The sequence below is a fragment of the Neodothiora populina genome (genome assembly GCF_041146345.1).
Source record: "Neodothiora populina strain CPC 39397 chromosome Unknown canker_contig_16, whole genome shotgun sequence".
NCBI classification, from domain to species: domain Eukaryota; kingdom Fungi; phylum Ascomycota; class Dothideomycetes; order Dothideales; family Dothioraceae; genus Neodothiora; species Neodothiora populina.
The window spans coordinates 108,281-127,895 of record NW_027191409.1 but is presented as its reverse complement, the minus strand read 5'-3'; the positions used below and the strand labels follow the sequence as shown (position 1 = coordinate 127,895).

General features: G+C 49.5%; 7 protein-coding genes across 7 annotated transcripts; 3 read left to right on the top strand and 4 right to left on the bottom strand.

The window, feature by feature from the left end:
• Positions 1-3,500: 3,500 nt before the first annotated feature.
• Positions 3,501-3,961, top strand: AAFC00_003399 (uncharacterized protein; the record flags this gene model as incomplete). Its single annotated transcript, XM_069342864.1, has 2 exons — positions 3,501-3,597; positions 3,732-3,961. 2 exons carry the CDS (start codon positions 3,501-3,503, stop codon positions 3,959-3,961), a joined length of 327 nt encoding a protein of 108 aa, XP_069200674.1.
• Positions 3,962-4,571: 610 nt separating this feature from the next.
• On the bottom strand, positions 4,572-5,316 carry AAFC00_003398 (uncharacterized protein; the record flags this gene model as incomplete). The annotated part of the gene is made up of 3 exons (XM_069342863.1): positions 4,572-4,889; positions 4,962-5,056; positions 5,265-5,316. 3 exons carry the CDS (start codon positions 5,314-5,316, stop codon positions 4,572-4,574), a joined length of 465 nt encoding a protein of 154 aa, XP_069200673.1.
• Positions 5,317-6,082: 766 nt separating this feature from the next.
• AAFC00_003397 (uncharacterized protein) lies at positions 6,083-6,639 on the top strand (the record flags this gene model as incomplete). Its single annotated transcript, XM_069342862.1, has 2 exons — positions 6,083-6,134; positions 6,200-6,639. The coding sequence occupies 2 exons, from the start codon at positions 6,083-6,085 to the stop codon at positions 6,637-6,639; spliced, it is 492 nt and encodes a 163-aa protein (XP_069200672.1).
• A 537-nt stretch (positions 6,640-7,176) lies between these two features.
• On the bottom strand, positions 7,177-8,051 carry AAFC00_003396 (uncharacterized protein; the record flags this gene model as incomplete). Its single annotated transcript, XM_069342861.1, has 3 exons — positions 7,177-7,432; positions 7,488-7,570; positions 7,962-8,051. The coding sequence occupies 3 exons, from the start codon at positions 8,049-8,051 to the stop codon at positions 7,177-7,179; spliced, it is 429 nt and encodes a 142-aa protein (XP_069200671.1).
• A 638-nt stretch (positions 8,052-8,689) lies between these two features.
• AAFC00_003395 (uncharacterized protein) lies at positions 8,690-10,896 on the bottom strand (the record flags this gene model as incomplete). The annotated part of the gene is made up of 11 exons (XM_069342860.1): positions 8,690-8,707; positions 8,811-9,014; positions 9,084-9,253; positions 9,309-9,403; positions 9,456-9,558; positions 9,611-9,704; positions 9,762-9,959; positions 10,013-10,103; positions 10,175-10,445; positions 10,515-10,715; positions 10,779-10,896. The coding sequence occupies 11 exons, from the start codon at positions 10,894-10,896 to the stop codon at positions 8,690-8,692; spliced, it is 1,563 nt and encodes a 520-aa protein (XP_069200670.1).
• Positions 10,897-12,216: 1,320 nt separating this feature from the next.
• On the bottom strand, positions 12,217-14,836 carry AAFC00_003394 (uncharacterized protein; the record flags this gene model as incomplete). The annotated part of the gene is made up of 5 exons (XM_069342859.1): positions 12,217-12,355; positions 12,438-13,507; positions 13,558-13,689; positions 13,743-14,735; positions 14,786-14,836. 5 exons carry the CDS (start codon positions 14,834-14,836, stop codon positions 12,217-12,219), a joined length of 2,385 nt encoding a protein of 794 aa, XP_069200669.1.
• Positions 14,837-16,016: 1,180 nt separating this feature from the next.
• AAFC00_003393 (uncharacterized protein) lies at positions 16,017-18,713 on the top strand (the record flags this gene model as incomplete). The annotated part of the gene is made up of 4 exons (XM_069342858.1): positions 16,017-16,142; positions 16,463-16,921; positions 16,982-17,431; positions 17,484-18,713. The coding sequence occupies 4 exons, from the start codon at positions 16,017-16,019 to the stop codon at positions 18,711-18,713; spliced, it is 2,265 nt and encodes a 754-aa protein (XP_069200668.1).
• Positions 18,714-19,615: the final 902 nt, after the last annotated feature.

Genomic DNA, 19,615 nt, shown 5'->3' with positions numbered 1-19,615 from the left:
TAGAATGCTGTCCACCATGGGGCCTGAGCATATAGGAAAGTGTTTCTGTCGATAAGACTGTTGGCTTCAGGGTGCCAGATGACTTTGCAGTTTGGAGCGAGCGCATCAACGATCTTCGCGTCCGATTTTATGTAAGCTGGATCCTGGAAATATATTGGTAAGGGGTTTAAGTTTTCTTGTTTCTGGCGGACTATGATTGTATCAGCATTATTCATCAGCACAACTGACTGTTCAGGCCATAGTCCCAGTCTTGAGTAGAAGCAAGAAAAATAAGTCACACACTCATCTTCTCTATGGCCAGGATAGAGGCAATCTCACGAAACCACTTGTCGAGGGCAAACCATGTGTCACCGATCGCTGGTTATAGAAGCCACCAGTAGCAAGAACCACAATCTTGTCGATGTTGACACCTTCCTCCAAAGGTCTCATGATGATGTCCCGGGAACCCAGCCATACCCTCCCCAGTTCCCTCGAGCATTATCTTTTCATATGCCCGAAGTTTATCGAGAAATTCTTTACTCAAAGGTCGTGCATCGGTCGAGTATTTACTATTCCATCCGGTCTTGACTTCCTTGCCGGTGACGTCGTCTCCCTGTCGGCCTTCTTGTTTACCCCTGCGTTTGCGTAGTTTGGCAGCAAGCTTGGCTCGCTTGTTCGCTGTGGCTGGATCGAGCATATTCATAGGCTCGAAGAACGCACGTTTATCGTGAGCCCGCATTTGACGGCACTCCTTACAAGTGCACGGGACTCTTGGTCCGGTGTCTCCATCATTGACATCGACGTGATTATTGCGATCAGCGGGACTAGGATCTTGGTGGTTGGTCTTGTCCGAAGGATCTTCGGATAGTTGAGTGGACACGATGGGATCAGACGAGTGCATGTTACGTCCGTCCACGAATGCTCCCGGGAACTTGTCGCTGTCAGATAGCTCATCTCGAGCTGAAGATGCAATTTTCAGTGACGCGACTTCCACTGTAGGTGGGTTTATCGACGGTATAGTCCCCATGTTGGCAATCGTGAGTTTCTACTGTTGGGATTGACAAGAGAGATGATCTGAGCTTTCAAAGATGTGTAAAGACCTTGCCTTTGCTTCCATGGTAGTGGTTCATATATAGCCCCGAGTATATACACCGGACAGCCGCAAACAGACACGGCAATGCAACAAGGTCACGTCATGCCATAATTGATCCAGTCGATATATCGATCTTGAGAGTGGGATACCTTACGTGCGTCTTCGGACAGATGCGTACCAAAGCACGACCTACCTCACAATGCTGCTTGATTGCTGCGGTGGCTGCTTGAGTGGTTCATGGCTCATACGCAAGTGGTTCTTGACTTTAGTACTATCTCAGCTTGGAAATCTTCAGCTGTCTGCAATCAGTCGTATATGCCCATCGTGGCCTCGTTTTGGGCGGCCATGGCACTGTTGATTTCAGTACCAGCGATCTATGCCAGCGCTATATCATTTGTATCTCTATCTCTCGTCACATGATACAGGTCAGTAGTGAGTAGAGAGTATGACTTTCAGTAGTTCATCCTCTTTGTGTCTTTCGCTCTCCATCGTTGAGATCGAGTGCTCTGTTGCACGTGATACGACGATTGGAGGCAAGGGGTTGTCAGGAACGGGAAATCCGCTGTCGTCAGCAAGGAATGCACCGAGTTTCCAAATATCGCTTAGACGGTAGGACTGCTTTCCAATCGAAGTCGTGGCGAGTCAAGTGGCCAAGATAACGAAAGGCAGCATTCCTTACCAACCAACCAATGATGCGTAGCTTGCCGTGCGAGCGACACCACTGGAATCTGTGTCTACTCTGAGAATTGGCTCATTCCAGAGATTTACATTCCTCAGGTAAAACAATCGCTCCTTCGAGGTGTTGCTTCCGAAAGTGCATTGCACGTCGATTTCCAGTTATTATCGCAGGCCACAGAAGGACTTGTCGAGATATCACGAAACAATAGTACCTGTTCCTCCAAATGCTCATCGTAGCCAGCCTTACCGCCCATGGCTCTGATCCTTGTCTCCAAATGTTCCATATACTTACAAAATCCATCAAAATCCATCACATAACTGTTCGCTCTTGACAAGGACAAGGTCTATCAGCTATGTCGACGTGTGATCCTTACTCGGGCAGGTCCGTACGCCTTTCTCTGTATGCAGGGACAAGTAATCAGACGGTCGCTATGATGCCAGAATGCTAATGAGCCTCGGCTCTCATTGTAATTCTACCGTTAGTATTGTTTTGTCCTATAGCTGCTTACGACCTCTCTAGGTGCCTTGAAGATCAAGGAGATATCCTATCTACATTGCGAGGCTGTCATGACTGGCGAACTCAAACACGGTGTGTTGGCCCTGATCGACGAATCTATACCAATTGTTATGATACTGACGCGTGACGACGTCGTTTCTACATCACTCATTGCTTACGAGCAGTGATCTGCTCGTAACGGCCGTCCTATTGTTATCTGCGTTACTGCTGATCCAGAATTCGTCAATAACAATATTAGGAAGATCGAGGTGCCTCGCAACATTGATGCTCTCCAAGGCCTACTGAATGTGGTTCCTTTGCAGCTCCTAGCTTATTGGCTTGCTATAGCTGGTGGTCTGGATGCCGAGTTCCCGAGGAACCTGGGCAAATCCGTTACTGTCGAATAGATAGCTGTCCCGAGATTCTCAATCTTTTTAATTTTCAACCAACCATTGTTCTTTACATCTCCAATTGACATTTTTCAGGAATGGTTCACTATGAGAAGTCGCATGCCCTTAGGCGACTCATTCGAGTTGATATTTGTCTGAAACGTACATCACAGGTCAACAATCACAATAGGTGACCATAGGACCGAATGGGGATCTCGCTGGACAAGAGAACAGGGTGACCCTATACTCAATGAAAGCCAAGAATGGCAGCGAGGCAGCTTTGTACAGCCGCACCGTCGCCCAGCAGATCGACGTCGCCGTATGGCCGTAGCTTCTCTCTAGGCAGATCCTGTTGCGTCATCTGGAATTCGCAGGGAGCCAGGAATCATGAACACCTCACACATGCACAAGATACACATAATTACAAGGTATCGCTGTGTTGACTTGTAACACTACAAATCCTGTTTCAAGTCGCCTTACGAAGGTGTGATATGTCATGTTTCGAAATGAAGAGGAAGGATAGATCATGCGGTGTGCGGCCGTGCCGTCCCGTCGTGATGGTGTGCATGCATCACTCTCGACAGGTAGAGATACCTTTCGCGCGTGTATGCCGTACCCGTGGAGAAAGGAACTATATTACGCATGACGTAGGTAGCAGGGTCAAGAGACCCGCCTTCGCCTGGGCTGGCCTTTAGGCAAGGTAACAAGCAGCAAGAGAGAAGAAGAAAAGATGACATGTAGCTATATCATAGTCCATTCTTCCTGCTGGTCACAAGAACCAACGCAAGAAAAGATCTACCTTGGCTTTTTACATATAAAAACACATCTACCCTTCCTAACGAATCACTCTCAGTAATCAGAAGTTATGAGTACCAAGACCCAAGAAGAAATGGAGCGAGAGAGTAACCTTGTGCACACGGTCGACGGCAACAATGTCTCACTCGGAGACCCCGAACAGAAAGGTAAGGTCAATATTGCCAAAAGTCAAAGCTGCTTATACACAGCAGCCCCATGTCTAGCGCCTCGTCCTTTCCTTTCGCCTACTACCATCCGCTGAGGCTCGAGACAACGTATACTGACTCGTACGACCAAAAAGGACTCCTATCCTTCATCGGCGACCCAGCAGGCAAAGCGCTGAACAAAGGCCTGTCCCCAGTCGGCAGCGTCGTCGGCGGGCTGGCGCAGCCCTTCGGCAGCGGCGAGAGCAACACAGACAAGCTCAAGGGCAACAAGTCTCGTCGAGAGGAGAGTGCGAGGCAAGAGAGAGAGGCAGATGAGGCTATCGGGGGCAAGGCACAGACTGGGCAGAATCCTTTGGGCCTTTGAGTGGTTGGATGCTTTTTGAGCATTGATCTGCTTTGGGTCTGAGAGATGGATGCATTATGCTGGAGTGACCCTCTGGGCGAGTAATGAAGCTCTTGGAGGTTGATGATGTTTACAAGTATTTGCATGATTATGGCATAGCGATTTACTACAGCATAGCAATCGGAAGGACGTGTATCATTATCAATTCCCAGTGTTTTTAGTTCTCATGGTCGTAGACAGAACGTAAGGTGCAAAGGGCTAGACTTCAAAATGCACACACTTTTGCCGTGGACATTTTCACATAGCAAGTAACACGAAGGATAGAGGGGTCAGAAAATGTGCATGGTTTTACGTCAAACTGGCATTTTTCTACAGCAGGCAATCGACACTCGAACATGTCTAATGTCCCGTAACGCAGACGACAGCCTTTTAAAAATCTCAGCCATGGTCTCGTGAGGTCTAGAACTTTTCTGCTTCTCTCATCAAAGAGGCGCACACTCCAGACCCGCCAATCGCCCGCCGAACCGAACTCTTCGCACGATCGAGGGACTTTTCGATCCGACAAGAAAAACCCCAGCCACCTCTTTTTGGTTTGATCATCCCAAAGCTCATCAGATCAGAAGAAATGCGCTTAGGCGGAGGCAGCCTTCTGGGCCTTCTTGCCTCTGGGCTTGGAGGCAGGGGCGGCCTTCTTCTCACGCTGGGAGAGAACGACAGCGGTGGCGCGCTGGACGGCCTCCTCGCGGAGGTCGGGGCGGTAACCCTTGTTGTAGGTGGAGGTGACGATGGAGCGGTAGAGCTTGCGGCTAGGGGTCGAGGCCTTGAAGGTCGAGGTCTGGTAAGACTTGTTGGGCTTGGCGGCCTTCTTTCCGAGCTTGGTGGTGAGGGCGATCTTGCCGTCCTTGGTGGCGTTTATGCCGATGGCAGCAGGGTTGGCAAGGGAAGAGTACTGTGGGAGGTCAGGTCAGGTCAGGTCAGGTCTTGGACGGGGTTTGGCAGCGATTGACTAGAGGCGACTGACCTTGCGGGAGTGCTTGTTGGTCAAGTTCAGGGGGTCCTTGGAGAACTGGACACCACCGGCCTGCTTGCGCTTGACGAGGAAGGCATTGTTGTTGCCTGAGCAGAGTGGAAGACAAGGTGTCAGCAATTTGTTCTGTGATTCATCCCATTCTGTGGTCCATCCTCTCCAATCCTCCTCTTTCCTCCTTCTTCGATGAACGACACATCTCTCGCTCTTGAACCTTGCCGTCCTCCTCTTTCCGCTCCCGTTGAAATTTCGTTTGAAGAGAATGAATTGTAGGAAAGAGACGAAGACGAAACGTACGGATGGTCTCCCAGATGAGGTCGTAAGAGTTGTTATCGTAGACGGTGGCCATTGCGACGGTATTGCAAGCGAGTTGAGCTGAATTGAAGAGGTGGAAAAGTGGATTGACGTTGCTGAACTGAGTAAGTAGTTCTAATCTTTCTTCTTCACAGTAGCAACACCAGCCCCAGCAGCGCCTTCCACATTCCACATTCCACATTCCACTGTGGGCAAGCGAAATTCGGCTAACCTTCCCTTTCTTGGGGTGTAGGGCTTTTTCTGCCAAGTCGGGAGTAGCGGCCGACTCGGCGTTCATCCAGGAGTCAGGAGTTGCTGAGATACCCAGCCGTGACATACAGCAGTGTGCAGCGACTAAGGTACCTAATCAAGGTGATTACGGTATCGTGTCCAAGTACGCAATAAGCCACGATCCCCCAGATCGCGGTCAAGACTACAGGTAAGCTAAAGTCATACAATATAAGACTAAAGTTGCCTTTGAAGTGATAGCAAAGGAATATTGCCGCGTCGGCGTTAACGACTTCGGGAGGCGCAGGCAGGTGCTGCTGCTGCTGCTCAGGAAGACTGCGGATGGTATATCGTCTTACTCTGCTTTCCTCTTTCCTTCCGTTCAATCACCCTTTCTCATCAGACATACCCAAGTCCAAGCAGAGCAGGGGCCCGTCGTCGCGACTCTGACCTGTGACCATGTCGCAGGACATATGATAATACTCTTTTCATATCACACATAACAACCTCGTCAACAATCTCCTTTCTGTTCCTTTTGTTGCGCAATTCCTTCTATACACAAATTCAGAACAGACAGTCACGTCACAGCCAGAATGGGCTACTTCTTCTACGCCGTCTCCTTTTTCTTTCTAGTAACAGCCACCGGTAAGCTCTCCCACTCCCATCAGCATAAATGTCCAATCACAACAGCAACTAACAACCAAACCCAGTCTTCTATGCGACCCGCTCCCTCTGGATCGTCCATGCCCCGCCGATTCCCTATCTCACAGCACCAGGCCCCATCCCAGACTGGCTCTTCAGCCTCATCGAGACTCTGAAATCCCACCCACCAGTATCATGGATCCTGGGAACCCAGCGCTACGTGCGCCTGCCCACGACCCCCGCCCTGAACGGCGGCTCCTTCCAGTCTGATCTCGAAGCCGGCTTCTCGTCGTCGAATTTCGACCTGGCGCAGAACGTCGAGGGCGGAGACAGCAGGAGGGGACTGGACGAGGATGCGAAGAGGGATGTGCAGAGGATCATGAAGAGTCGCGGATTGGGCTTCGATGAGGCCAGACGCCTGTATATGGAGGAGAGATTCGGCAGGGAGAATATCGGTGCTGATGGTCGGCCCTTGGACAGGAAGGCTGTCATGTTTGACCGCTTGTGAGCGAGCTCGAGTCTTTTCTATACGACACAACCTTCGCTCGCCTGACTTGTGACTCTGGACAAACAGAGAGTCTTGCAGAAGAAGCACCGCCGGAACCAAATCCCTGTGGTCTTCTTCACTAGATATCCATGACCCAGGGCGCGATAGGCAAGCAAGCACTCAAAAGCCGAGACCACTACTCGTGAGCGGCGGCGTTGTTCGGGCGTTTCGGTTGGTCTTCCTTTGCCCTTATAGCCCACGGTGTTCTCCTTTTGGCTGGGAGGGGTTACTTTTTTTCCATTCTAGTCTTGACCAAGCTTGCCTTGTAGTGTTTTCTTTAGCCGAGCTATACCATCATTCATACATTTCTACTCTCCATTTCGCTTTTCTCCAGCTCTCGTCCATCAGTATTACTTGAATTCACGTGTACAACCACCATGTTCAAAAGGAGAGCTCTGATTTCGCTTGCTTTTCGCCCATTGGACCAGCCAATCGCCACTATCTCTCTGCACCATATACACACAGCCAACCGGTTCAAACGTACAAACAATAAAAGGTTCACTTTTCTTCTTTCTTAATCACATCATCCGCCGCGCTCCTCGTCGTCGTCGTCGTCGTCGTCGTCGTCGTCGATCCCGTCCCACTACCACCACCAACACCGACGGCAAACCTATCGTACTCCTCTTCATACTGTTTCCAGACCGCCGCATCGCGCTGCAGTTTCCTGTGCTGTCGCACATTCCACTCGTGCGCGCGCAGCCGGTTGTCGGCTTCTATCATCGAGCCTGCCACCATGCCTGACATCTGGAGGAATCTGGTTTTGTATTGGTCATCTTGCAGAAAGGGGGATGGAATAGGACAAGACGTACACTTTGAATTGGATCGTCAGGCCTCGATATACCGGACTTGCTGCGTATGCTAGGCCGCCTAGGACGGCTGAGTAGACGCCCCACTGTGGTTGGTTCGTTAGTCGTTGGTTCTTTGTCGCTTTGATCTCTTCTTTTTACTGGTTTGCTTTTGCTTCTTCTCTGCTTGAATGGAGCCCTTTTCTTCTTCGAGTGGACTCTGTCTGTGCCGTTGTAGAAACAAAGCAATCTAAGAAAAGTACCGAACCGAGGCCATCCCATGTCTCTCTACAAGTTATTCAAGTGAACGGGATATCTTTAGTAAAATGAACCCCCCAAAGATAACAACATCACCTCCAACCACACTTCACCCCCACCTCAAGGAACAAAATACAGAACCAGCATCCAGCTCCCACACAAAGAACAGAAAATCCAACTCCAAAACACAGACAAGACAGATAGAAAGGAGAGGAATAGATGGAAGAAAAGAATACGCACCCTGGCAGCACCAGTCACCGCCCCCCTAGTAGCCTCCCACGCCGCAGCATTCGTCTCTTCACTGTCCAAATGCCCGCGTGTCCGCGTCATCTCTTTCTTGAGTCTTCGGCGATGTTCACGTGCCCGCGGGACCTATCCACTCTGCGTCTGACCTTGATGTTGCACACCTTACAGGGGGGGGGGGGTAATTGCAAGTCTTTGGATTTAGCAGTACCAATGCCGAAATAGAAATTGAGATATTGATTGGCACTCGTTCGGACGTTCGACTGCGTCTCTGTGTTATCCTCGGGGATGCGTCGGAGCTTGCTGGTGCTTTGGGGTGGGGTGACGTCATGGATTGATGGCTCTTTCTTTGCACACCTCACCTTATAGTACCCAAGGTACCTAGGTGGCTCTTATATAGAGGGGCGGTTTATGCTACGTTGGTGTTGCAGTGTATGTAATGGATTATAGTTGTCGCACTTGTGTTGCTCAATATAAAGTGAAGAGGCACTGCAGGTTGGCATGGGTGGGTCCATCTCTTCATATAGCGTATGGATTCGGTAAACAACATTGTGCACATTGGCTCACCATCATGATTGCTCACTTGCTCTAATATTCTATATCATAAACACTCAAATACGAATGAAGCAATTGGATGAAACCCTTACAGCTGACAGCTATTCCACGCCAGACATGACGACTCTTCCGGCCTGATCTTGCTGTGTTAACATCTGTAATCACCCACTTCAGAGACTGTAGCGGAACTGCATGTATCGATTAGACTCCGCCATTTCAAAATCGCATTGATCACGAGTCCATCTGGTTGACAACGAAGGGAAACCGAGGAAAAGGTTGACTTGTACTTACGTATGGGTTCTCAAAGTCCGTCGCGTCAGCCTCACCAAGCTCTTTCGCTTTCTTGATCCGTTCTTCCTCGCTGAGCCCATCATTCTGCATCGCTCGTTCTCTACGTCGATTACGCAAGACGAGCGTGGTACGCCAGATGCACAGCAGGACAAACTCAAGACCAAAGCAGACGGCGCATGCAACTGTGCCGTTCGTATATCGAGGCTGAACCACATGTCAGTACTCGAAGTGGCCATTCATAGGTGTTTGAAGGTCAATGGAAACAAAACTTACAGCATCCTTGGCTTGGAAGATCTGACTACCAACCATGTTACCAACGCAGTATCCAACAAAGGTGAATGAGCTGGTCAGAGTACGCTTCGTTCGACCAGCCGTGTTCGAGGGAATCAGTGACCACGCCAGGAAGAGTGAGATGACGAAGGGAACGGATAAAAAGTAACCGCCTGTCATGCCAAACTATGTTAGCTGCGCTTGTTACAAGAAACCAAAAGCACTCACCCCATTTGGTCCACTTGTACTTGGGCTCATTTGGCAGTAGGGACATGACCAAAAATCCACAAAGAGGTGGTAAGGACGAGAACGCCATGAAGTAGCTAGAGAGTCTGTCAGCTGCACTTCCATATAATGTTCTGCTTCTGTACTCACAGTCTAGTGTCCTTCCATCTGCTGGTAATGCAGCCAATCAGGACAAAGTACAATACGGAAAATGCAGACCTCGGGATATCGTAGAGGATGACCTCTAAAGAAGCTAAGGAAGAGCTCAGTCGGCGCTTTGCTACAGAATCTCACTGTGAACTTACTGAAGCCGAATGACTTGTTGATGATAGATCCGAACGTGGTGAGGCCACCATTCGGGACCGATGAAAGGAAGGCGTTTATCCCGGCGTACCAGAACTTATGTTTATCAGCACTGTGGCGAAGCGAAAGTATGTATCTTCAGATGCTACTCACACAAGGATCGCTTAGACACTCCAGGGCCTGCTTCCATTGCCAGTGTCTGACACCAGTCCTGTCGTGTCCCGTGTTGTTTCCGACGATTCTAGCATTGGCCATCGTCTTTTCTTCATGGCTCAGCCACCTGACTTCGGATGGTGTACCAAGTAGAAACAAGCAAAGGATGCCGATCAATATGGTTAGACTGCCCAGGAACTGACATACGTTAATCGATTGATCATCGCAAGATACCTCGCTTCTTGACTCACATATGACATGTACCTCCAGGGTTCAACGCTGGAATTCTTCGAAGCACTCTTGCCGATACCGTACAAGATGAGACTGGCAGGTATGGAAAACCTACAACGGTCGTTTGTTAGAGAATTCGGATACAAAACAAGGTACTTGGCTACGATACAAGACAATCATACCCAGCATTTGCACTTTGGAAGACCAGAGATCTCGAAGCGTGTTCTCGCGTCTTGTACCAGCTACCCACCACGAGAATGAATCCCGGGCTGATACAGCACTCGAACATACCCTGTAAGGCACGAAGGGCCATGAGGTGCCTGAAGTCCTTTGCGAAGCCAATGCAGAGCACAACTACACCCCAACATAGCATGTAGATGGAAAGTGTACGACCCATCTTGTATCTCTGAAGCAAGATGTTGCTAGGAAACTCGAAACACATGTATGCGAGGTCTGTAATTGTCAGTCGATTTCCTGAGAGGAGTCCACAGGAAGCCATCATCTCGATCATGATAGACGTACAGAATATGGTTGTCAACCAAGAGTATTGCTGCCCCACCAGATGGGTGTCCTCGCGGAGGCCGAAGTTTGCCTGAGTACCCATGGCCGTCTTGTCCGTCTGCTGGATACCATAACAAATCCACATAAGAGGCAAGATATAGCGATCGACCTTTCTCTTGAGTTTCTTGTACTGAGCATCGGAGAATTGACCTTCGGCTTGCACTACATACATGGCTTGTGAGTACGTGTACGTTGTCTTGCAGACTTGGGTACATCGAGACCTACCGACATCGTCAGAGAGGTCAAACACCTCTCCAACAGCTATGTTGTTCGAGTCGGTCTTTTCCATGGTCGCCTCTTGTGAGGACACCTTTGGGTCTAAATCAATCTTCTCGGTAGTCATATTTGAGGTTGTTTGCGTTCAATCTTGAGAAGAAAGACATACGAGATGAGCGCAGACATGGTCTTGCGGACCAATCTGTTCTTATATACCATCAGAGCGCGCAGCATACCACTACACCACTCACAGCGCAAGATAACGAGGTTGGCCGAAGCATATATCGACATGTGTGGTCATTCGAGCGGCTTTGGACCGTTTCTGGGCATCGCGAATACTTCTATTGCCACATCGAAACTGTGTTTATGATTGGTCAGTTTTCTCATGATTACCGTTCGGGATAGTAAGTGGCAGAGTCGGTAGGTCTAAAGAACAATAGCTTATCAGGACTATGCAGGTTTATCTATCATGATAGGCGAAGACATTCAGCTGCATGGTTTGAAGTAATACAACATGGGGCCGTGCGACTATAGCTTCAGTGCCAATTATGCATTGCAGTGTGTTTTTATATTTCGGGAGAGTAAGGCGACATATCCACCCAGTGGTGGTTGGTTGGTAGTAGGTATTTCTTGGCAGCATTGATTCAGACGAAGGTGGAATAAGGATGACCTGATTTGATAGAGTGTCCTAACGCAGGTCAATGGTCTCAAAGACAATGTTCGAATCGGTCACAGTACAGGAACTGCCTCTCTAGTATCGCGAAGAGCGGCTAGGTCAATACTCCAGATCTTCGATGCATCTATCAAGATACTGAAACTCGCCAAGCCGGCGCAGATCAGAGCTGAGCCGGTATCAGCGTAATTAGTTCATGAGTTCTTCCATGATAGACTCACAGGAAACGAAATAAGTCATATAGAGTTTACTTGTTTTGTGGGGGATAAGTTACGTGCGCAAACATGCCAAAGAAGACTGCTCAAATGTATAGCAAGATTACTGGGATCGTGATAGGGATGATTAGAATGTGCAAGACGAGAGTCGTATATTTCTGTACTTGTGGTATAATCTCACGACAATATTGACTAGACGTCAGCGACAGTGATGGAGTTTGGGGCAGTGATAGTAGGTGGTCTGAACGGCCATGGCGGAATATGGGTGGAGGGAGTCAGAACTGTAGGTGGTGGAGTAGGAGGTGGCAGTGGAACCCAACCCCGCGAAAAGCGAAGCACATGCCACACTCCTGCCTCAGCACGAAGCGAAAGTAGTCGAGATCTTATCATTACACTCTGCAAGATTGAGCTCACTATACCGATCAAATTGTCTTTCGTGAAAATTAAGCAGGTAGGTATGCAAGATGCTTTTAGTACTACACGTTTCTTTGTCCATCCCACTTTTGTTCTCTTGTCGTGGACTGCGGACATGTCAAGATCGAAGCGATTAGTGGGCGCTCTATGAGGAATCACGATTATGCCCCACACCGAAGCGACCTGCAAATTTGGGGAAATTCATCGTCGGTTTCTTGTCCACTGGTGTAGGGGGCGGCATGCCCTGCTGGGCGTTCTGTTCCAGGACTGCCCCTTGAGAGACTCTGTTGTTGTTGGCCATTAGCACAGACTCTACTAGATTTTGCCGCAGATATAGGAGATTCAGAAAGGAGAGAAGTGACTTACTTTTCGAGCAGCTCAGCACCACTCATCTTGTCCACCTTGCCGAACCTGCGTCTACCCTTCTCCACATCGAAGAACTCCTCCTCGGCTCTTTCGCGACCCATGCTCCCTACCATACTCATAAGGTCTGTTGTCTGCACTAGCTCGTCCAGGCCTTCTTCGAGCACCTGGTCGCCCATTGCCTTGACGAAATCCACGAGGTATTCGCAGTCCAGGCGGAAAGCCGTGACAGCCTGCGGAGAGATTGTCTTGATGTGTGCGTCCAGAGGGAGCGCGAGCAGGGAGGTCGAGATATGGCTCAGGGCATCGAAGTAGATCAGCGACTTCAGCGCGATCGGCAGACCAAGCAGGACTGTGTGCATGATGTTGGACAGGTAACGCGTAAGCTCCTGCATATAGGGCGAAGCGTCCGCTGGAACATATATGCTCGTCCAATCGTACTCTGCTGTTTCTATCAGGTCGTCGATCTTGCTGTTGACGAGCTCGAAGATCCGCTTTTCCGCCTGCTTTTTAGCGTTTGTGAACTTCTCTGTTGCTTTGAGTATGACAGGCCCTGCAGCACTGCTTGACGAGCGGGCTTCGACCAAGAGTGCTTGAAGTTCCTGGCACGCCGTCTCGAAGTGGTCGAGGTTTGTCAGAATTTGTACGATCTGGCCGGGATATTGAGAGCTGAGTTTGGCGACTAGGGTATCGCATACACGCTCACAGAGTAACTCATCGAGCGAAGTTCGCAACGTGTCGTCGATGACACTCGTGTTTTGAAAGTTGTCATCTGAGAAGAGGTATATTTGATTAAGAAAGTTGCGGATGTCGATGCAGCACAGCGGGTACATTTGCGAGAACGGTAGTACACACGGAAACGTGAGTTGTTCGGGTTCTTGCTCTGGTGCGTACCATGACACCGCTACAACCTTTTCGTATTCGTCGGGATTATTGATAGGCATGGGCATGTAGTCATCCGAGGAAACGATTTCCTGGAAGTCATCGCTGAACTTTGCCTTGAGATATTGCGAGTAAACCTCGAAGAGGGTCAGTAGTAGGCGCTCTAGGCTTGCAACCGAGTAGCCCCAGCTCTACATGTTCTGTTAGCTACGTGCATTTCATGATAACTCATTTTACTCACGTCCATAGTTTGCATGAACAAGGCAACGACGCCCTTGATTTTCAGTAATCTCTCATCATCGTCGATCCTGTACAGTTCTTTTTCAATCAACGTTATAGCAGTTTGACACATTGAGTCCCATAGCTCATCGACCTGTCATGTACATTAGAGCTAGTGGGTCGCCACTTTCGAAATCCATGACTTACATCTGTCTGTGTCCGAAGGTTCTCGGTCTTCTGCATAGTCGCCTTTTCGACAATAGCAAAGCCTGCGATACTCTCTAATAGACTGCTCAGTGCTCCTCCCTCCTCATCTAACAGGTCGATAGAAGTTGGTAGGAGGAGCTCTTTCTGCCTGCGCCTAGTAGCAGCGTACTCAAGTCGGAATTTGTCATTTTGGTTGAGAGCGTCGTGAATGTGAACAGCTTCGAATAGAGGTGAAAAGTCAACTTGTACCTCTTCGTTATTCAGCACGTCGAACTCCCCGCTCTCATCGGCGACCGCCTCGACAGCAGAGTTCAACTTGAAATGCGCGAGATCTGGGTCCTGCTCGGCTCTTTCTCGATGCCTCGTACGCCGCATGTCAGTGTGGTAAAACGCCACTTCGCCGAGGAATTGTGATGTTTCTCTGATACGGAAAAGCCACGTATTGAGATCTCCCATGACCGCCTCGGCGATGAGTCGTTGAGTCGCGGGCACAGACCGTTCAATCATCTCGGCAATTTTATATCTAGTGACTTCGCGGAGGTGGACGTTCTGCAACTCGTCCAGCGCGCGCAAAGCTGCATAATGATTCTTCTTCGACAGCAAATCATGCACCTGGTTAGCCAACCTCAAGACCTCCAGACAATCTTTGAGTGCTTGAGTGGCATCATCTATATTTTGTCTGACCCCACGTGAGTCAACAAGAGCTCTCTTCTGTTCGGCGAGCTTCTCCGTGCTGGTTTCAATCGACTGACTGAGGCTCATGATCTCTGAAGTCAGCGTCACTGTGCCTTCCCGGACACGTTGCAACTGATTCACAGAATTGATGAATTCTTGATGGTTACTGTTGCATATCTTCTCAATCTCCGATTCACGTTCACTTGACACTGTGTTGAGCGCCTGTATGAGGTGCGCAGCTCGATCTGAGTTCCGAACATCTCGCATCACCGGAATCAGCTGATCAATGTAATCCGTCTCGGATGAAGACAAAATGATCTATACACTTATCAGCATTATTCGCCATACTATCATAGTACGACGATCACCTGCTGCACAGCGCCCATGAACTCATCATGAGGCTCGATGAATGCCGGCATCTTGCGTTTTACGCGTCTTCCAGGCTCCCACCACTCGATCTATATCCCGCCTCCTACGCTCGGAGAACCAGTACAAGGACAACACTCTCCCTCAATCCGGCTGGCCGAGACTTAGTTTTCCTAGGTACAAACTGGAAAATACGCAGATCTCACCCAAGTGTCTTAACCATTGAACCTCACCCCATAACAGCCGGTGTTGCTAAGGTCGACTTTGGACGTTGACGACGCTTGATCCGAGCGTTAACAACGCCTTGGCACCCAATATACCTTATGCCCCTGTCATGGACTGACAGTGCAACACAGATATATACAGAAAGATGGCATAAGGTATGAAAGGCGATACATTCGTCATATCTGTGGCTTCTTCGCACTTGATGGTGCTCTACACAGGCCAAGAAGTCAGTGCAATATTGGTGTAGATGACGCGACTGGTTGGCCTTCGATGACGTGCCTGACTCGTGCAGAAAAGCGTACCATCAAGGTGCCTGGGTTCAGGGTCCGGTATAAAGACTGAGCGATTGGCAGAGTCAAATTTAAAAGACCCCTCTCGAACTTGATCCCGACCTCGCCACACCCTTCAAAATAGTAGGTCTTATGCGTCTTGCTATGCTGAATCGATTGGCACTCCCTGTGCGAGAATCGATCCACCCTCTGTCAAGCTATCCAAGCAGTTGTACGGTAAGCCCGCTGCCATCCCGATCTTTTCTGATGTCCTCCTCCCGGCCTCTCAAATCTGTACCTTCCTTCTTCGATGTGCAAAACACAGCTGCACGTTCTTCCACCTCCGAACAACTCGCCAAGGTACGAAGCGAGACACACGCGTTGACAGACGCCTATAAAAGATCGTGGTGTCGCATTTCCATTTCTGCTTTTCTTCTCTTCGTCACCTTTCCGCTCATCGTTATTTGATCACTTTTGGGTGATTTCATCACTTGTTTTCTCACTTCTTACTTCACGCACTTCGTTTCCACAATACTAGCACTGTTTCAATAGTGACAGTATTGTTGCCACTGCTGACCCGCTGACTCTGATTGGAGCTTGTCAGAACACGGACGTAGTTCGCTGACATTCTTTCCGTGTAGTGACAGACGCGTCTCACGCTCTGTATCTTCGCAGTATCTGTCCATTCACAAGACATAATTCTCTTCTTCTGGGCTTTACGTCCAAACTCCAATTCAAAATGCAGACACAACCTGCATCGGTCGCAATGATCCGTAAGGATTCATCCATGTCCCACAAGGGCGATGAATCCTTGGACATTCGTAGCCCCAGCACTGAGTCAACCTTCAGCGTTGTTTCAACCAATGTGAGTTCTGATCCGTCTTCTTAATTGTCTGACGTGATCATCATGTTCGCTCCTCACCACCCTTGTTATTTGTGTGCAGGCTCGACGCCTGACCTTTCTCACTTCTCTCTTAACATGTTGTTCCCGCTGCCCTTCACTAACTTTGCGCGCGTTTTTCACCTTACCTTACCCTCACCTCTCCCATTTCCATCAGCTTGCTTTGGCTGCGCTTTGAATTTCCATCGACAATTCTTGTTCTGTGTCCTGTTTAGTTCATTTCTATCTCACTTGCTTGTCACTTGTCTGCTTGCGTGCAATTTCATTTTTCTGACCGGAAGCAGAGTTCCAACTACAAGAACAAGGTTGCTACCCCTTGGGTTCCTCTTCCAAAGGTTGGCAGACCCATCAGCAGCCCTTTGTCTACCAAGAAGAGTGTTATCTTCTCCAAGGACACCCGTCTCCACCCCACCGTGGCTCCTTTCCAGCCCGGTGGAGGTCCTATCAGTTTCTTGAACACTGATTCAGAGCCTGACGACACTCCTCTTGTCAACAAGGGCATCGCTCCAACTGCTAACATTGGTCGTGCTCTTCGCCCTATTGGCAGCGGATCGCCTCCTGGCAGTGCGAGCTCGATCGACGCATCCCCCATCAGTGGTAAGAAGGCGCCTGAGAAACTTCATGATGGCCCTGCCTTCAGTACTGATGTTGACGAACACGCCTCCGGCACTCGTTATGTGGTGATTGGTAACATTCCTGACCACTGGGCCCAGACTGGGATACTTACACGCGCTTTGGTTGACGTAAGTTCTGTGACGCGTCGATTAATGGAGAGGAACAACATGCTGATGACAAATTCACAGTGCGGCATCGCTCAGCAGCTCATCGCCTATCAAGCCATGGTGACCAAGCCGGGCTTCTTGGAAGTTGTTCTGTGGTTTGATGACCTTCGCCATGCAGTCGAGAGCCGTGATTCGTTCGGAATCGCTCTGACCACTGCAACATTCAAGTTCATCAGTCATGAGGAGTACTTTACTATCAACAGTACTCACCCTCGTGCAGAGCGCGCCACCAAATTTGACGGCCAGATTGACTTCTCGACCACCTTCATTGGTAAGGTTCGTGACTTTGATCTACAGGACATCTTCAAGACCATCCGTGCCTTTGCTGGTACCTTCGGAGAGATTCGCACTTTTGCGCTCCAAGAGCCATGCGAGATCAAGACTCCTCGCTTCCGTGTTGAGTATTTTACGATCAGCGCCGCAGATCGAGCCTGCGAGCTTGGTGACCTCAAAGAATTCATCGAACTTGGAGTGAGTCCAGTCTACCCTCACTGAGAACATTTTTCACTGACCATTGACTTAGGATGATCTTTTGTTGGACATTATGGGATACAGTCCACATGGACCATCTGACGCGACCGTTGGGGACGCTCCATCCACACCAACACGTCAAGTTGACCTTGGTTTTGAGGCTCGCAATGGCTCTGGTAACCCTCGTGGTCCGGCCAAACCAAAACGTGGTGGCCCCTCTGCCCGCAACAAAACACTTGTTGCTCCCGAGTACCGCCAGCCTCGCAGCCGACCCTTTGATGCTTCTCAAGTCAGAAGATCAGGCATCCACGATCTTATTGACTTGCAGCACGTTCGCGCCTCTGGTCAAGAGCACATTCGCAACCAGCCACAGACTGTGATCCTCAGCAACATCATTCAGGGTACTGATTGTCGTACCACTGTCATGGTCCGTAACATTCCTAACAAGCTTGATGCTTGTGACTTGAAGGATTGGCTAGACCAGACCAGTGAGGGTCTTTATGACTTCTCTTACCTGCGTGTCGACTTTTCAAACAACTGCAATGTTGGCTATGCTTTCGTCAACTTCTCCAAGCCAGAGTACATTGTTGACTTTGTCGACAGCAGAGTTGGCAGGCCTTGGGGCTTGTTTGGATCTGAGAAGACGTGCGAGGTCTCGTACGCAACTATTCAAGGACAGGATTGCCTTGTTGCAAAGTTCCGCAACTCTTCGGTCATGCTTGAGTGGGAGGGTTTCCGTCCCAAGGTCTTCTATTCGGTTGACTCCATGTTCATCCCTCCTGGCAAGAACCCTGGCGACCAGGCTCCTTTCCCAAAGCCTGACAATCCTTCAAAGCTGCAACGCTCCCTGGATAACGCTGTCAACATTGGTCTCTACCCTCCACGTTCTCACCAGCGCGGTCGTGACAACCACCCAAACAACCGTCGCTCCCAGTACGATCGTGGCACCCCACGTGCCTTGCAGGAAGAGCGCTCTCAGGAGAACCCTGTTGTTCCATCCAACCAGATTCATGGCTTCTTCAGCCCGGAGCAACGCCTCTATCGTCCTGATGATTACTCCATGGCTTACAACCACCTGAACCATCAGCGTCGCTTCCAGTACGGAGCTTCGTACGATATATACGAGTACGCGCACGCAAACACCCACCATGGCAGCCTGGGTCCCGAGGATGTCTCGCGTATCACTCCAGCTCAGATACGTGAGTCTTACAAGCCACGTCAGCAGAGTGACTGTCGCAACCGTCAGCCTCGCCAGGCTAACCATGGCACTTTCTTCAAATGAGTTGTTCAGTCCGCTGTTGGTTGTCATGTCAAGTCACCAACGGCAGATTACACTACATCATCTGATGTGTTGGAACCTCGTCATTCACATACGCAACTGAGCACTATGTCATTATGACCTTGTCAAACAGTTGGTCCATCACATGTTGAATTGTGTCTGAACGGATTGACCCGCTGTCGCCGACCTATGATGGTTGGCTGATACACTTTCGACACTTGTCACCAATTTTTTCCTTTGATCACTGCCCCTTGTTTCCTGCCTTTTCTGCAATTCGTACCAATACCCCTTGGGCTTTCTCGGCGTTTATGGTTCTGTTCAATGTTATTGTTGTTGTTGTTGCCTCCATAGAGAGAGGCTTGATTTTTCCATACAATCATGAGGGATGAAAAGCTATTGACGGGTAATGTTGATGGCGCAAAAAATTGATGGATGGCAGAGGTTTAATTGTCTTCTGGGGGCATGGGAGGGAGGGCGGGCATGTCACCACTTTTTTCTGGTGGCGTTTTATGGGCGATGGGGTTTTTTCGACTTTGTTTTCTTCACCTTTGTTTTTCACTCAGTACATGCAACACACTCACCTGGAAGCACGTCGCTTCTCGGCAGTATATAGAAAATGGTAATTAATTGTGCCACCAAAATTTGATTTTCCGCCCGTGCCTGCTGACTAATGGTTGATATATGTATGGTCAACGTGAGCGTGAGCGAAGCTGTCACCTCTGATAGCGGGCTGGCCATCGCCGCACGCGCAGTTTCCAAGGTATGCCATCCGCCCAGTCATTATTGCAGGCAGTAACAAGGTAGGAGTATAATTTGGCAACACAGCGAGTACAGTTCCGGTGACAGATGGGAAGGGCAAGACGCATTCTTTCGATTTATCTTCTCTCTCTCGTTTCTAGAGAACT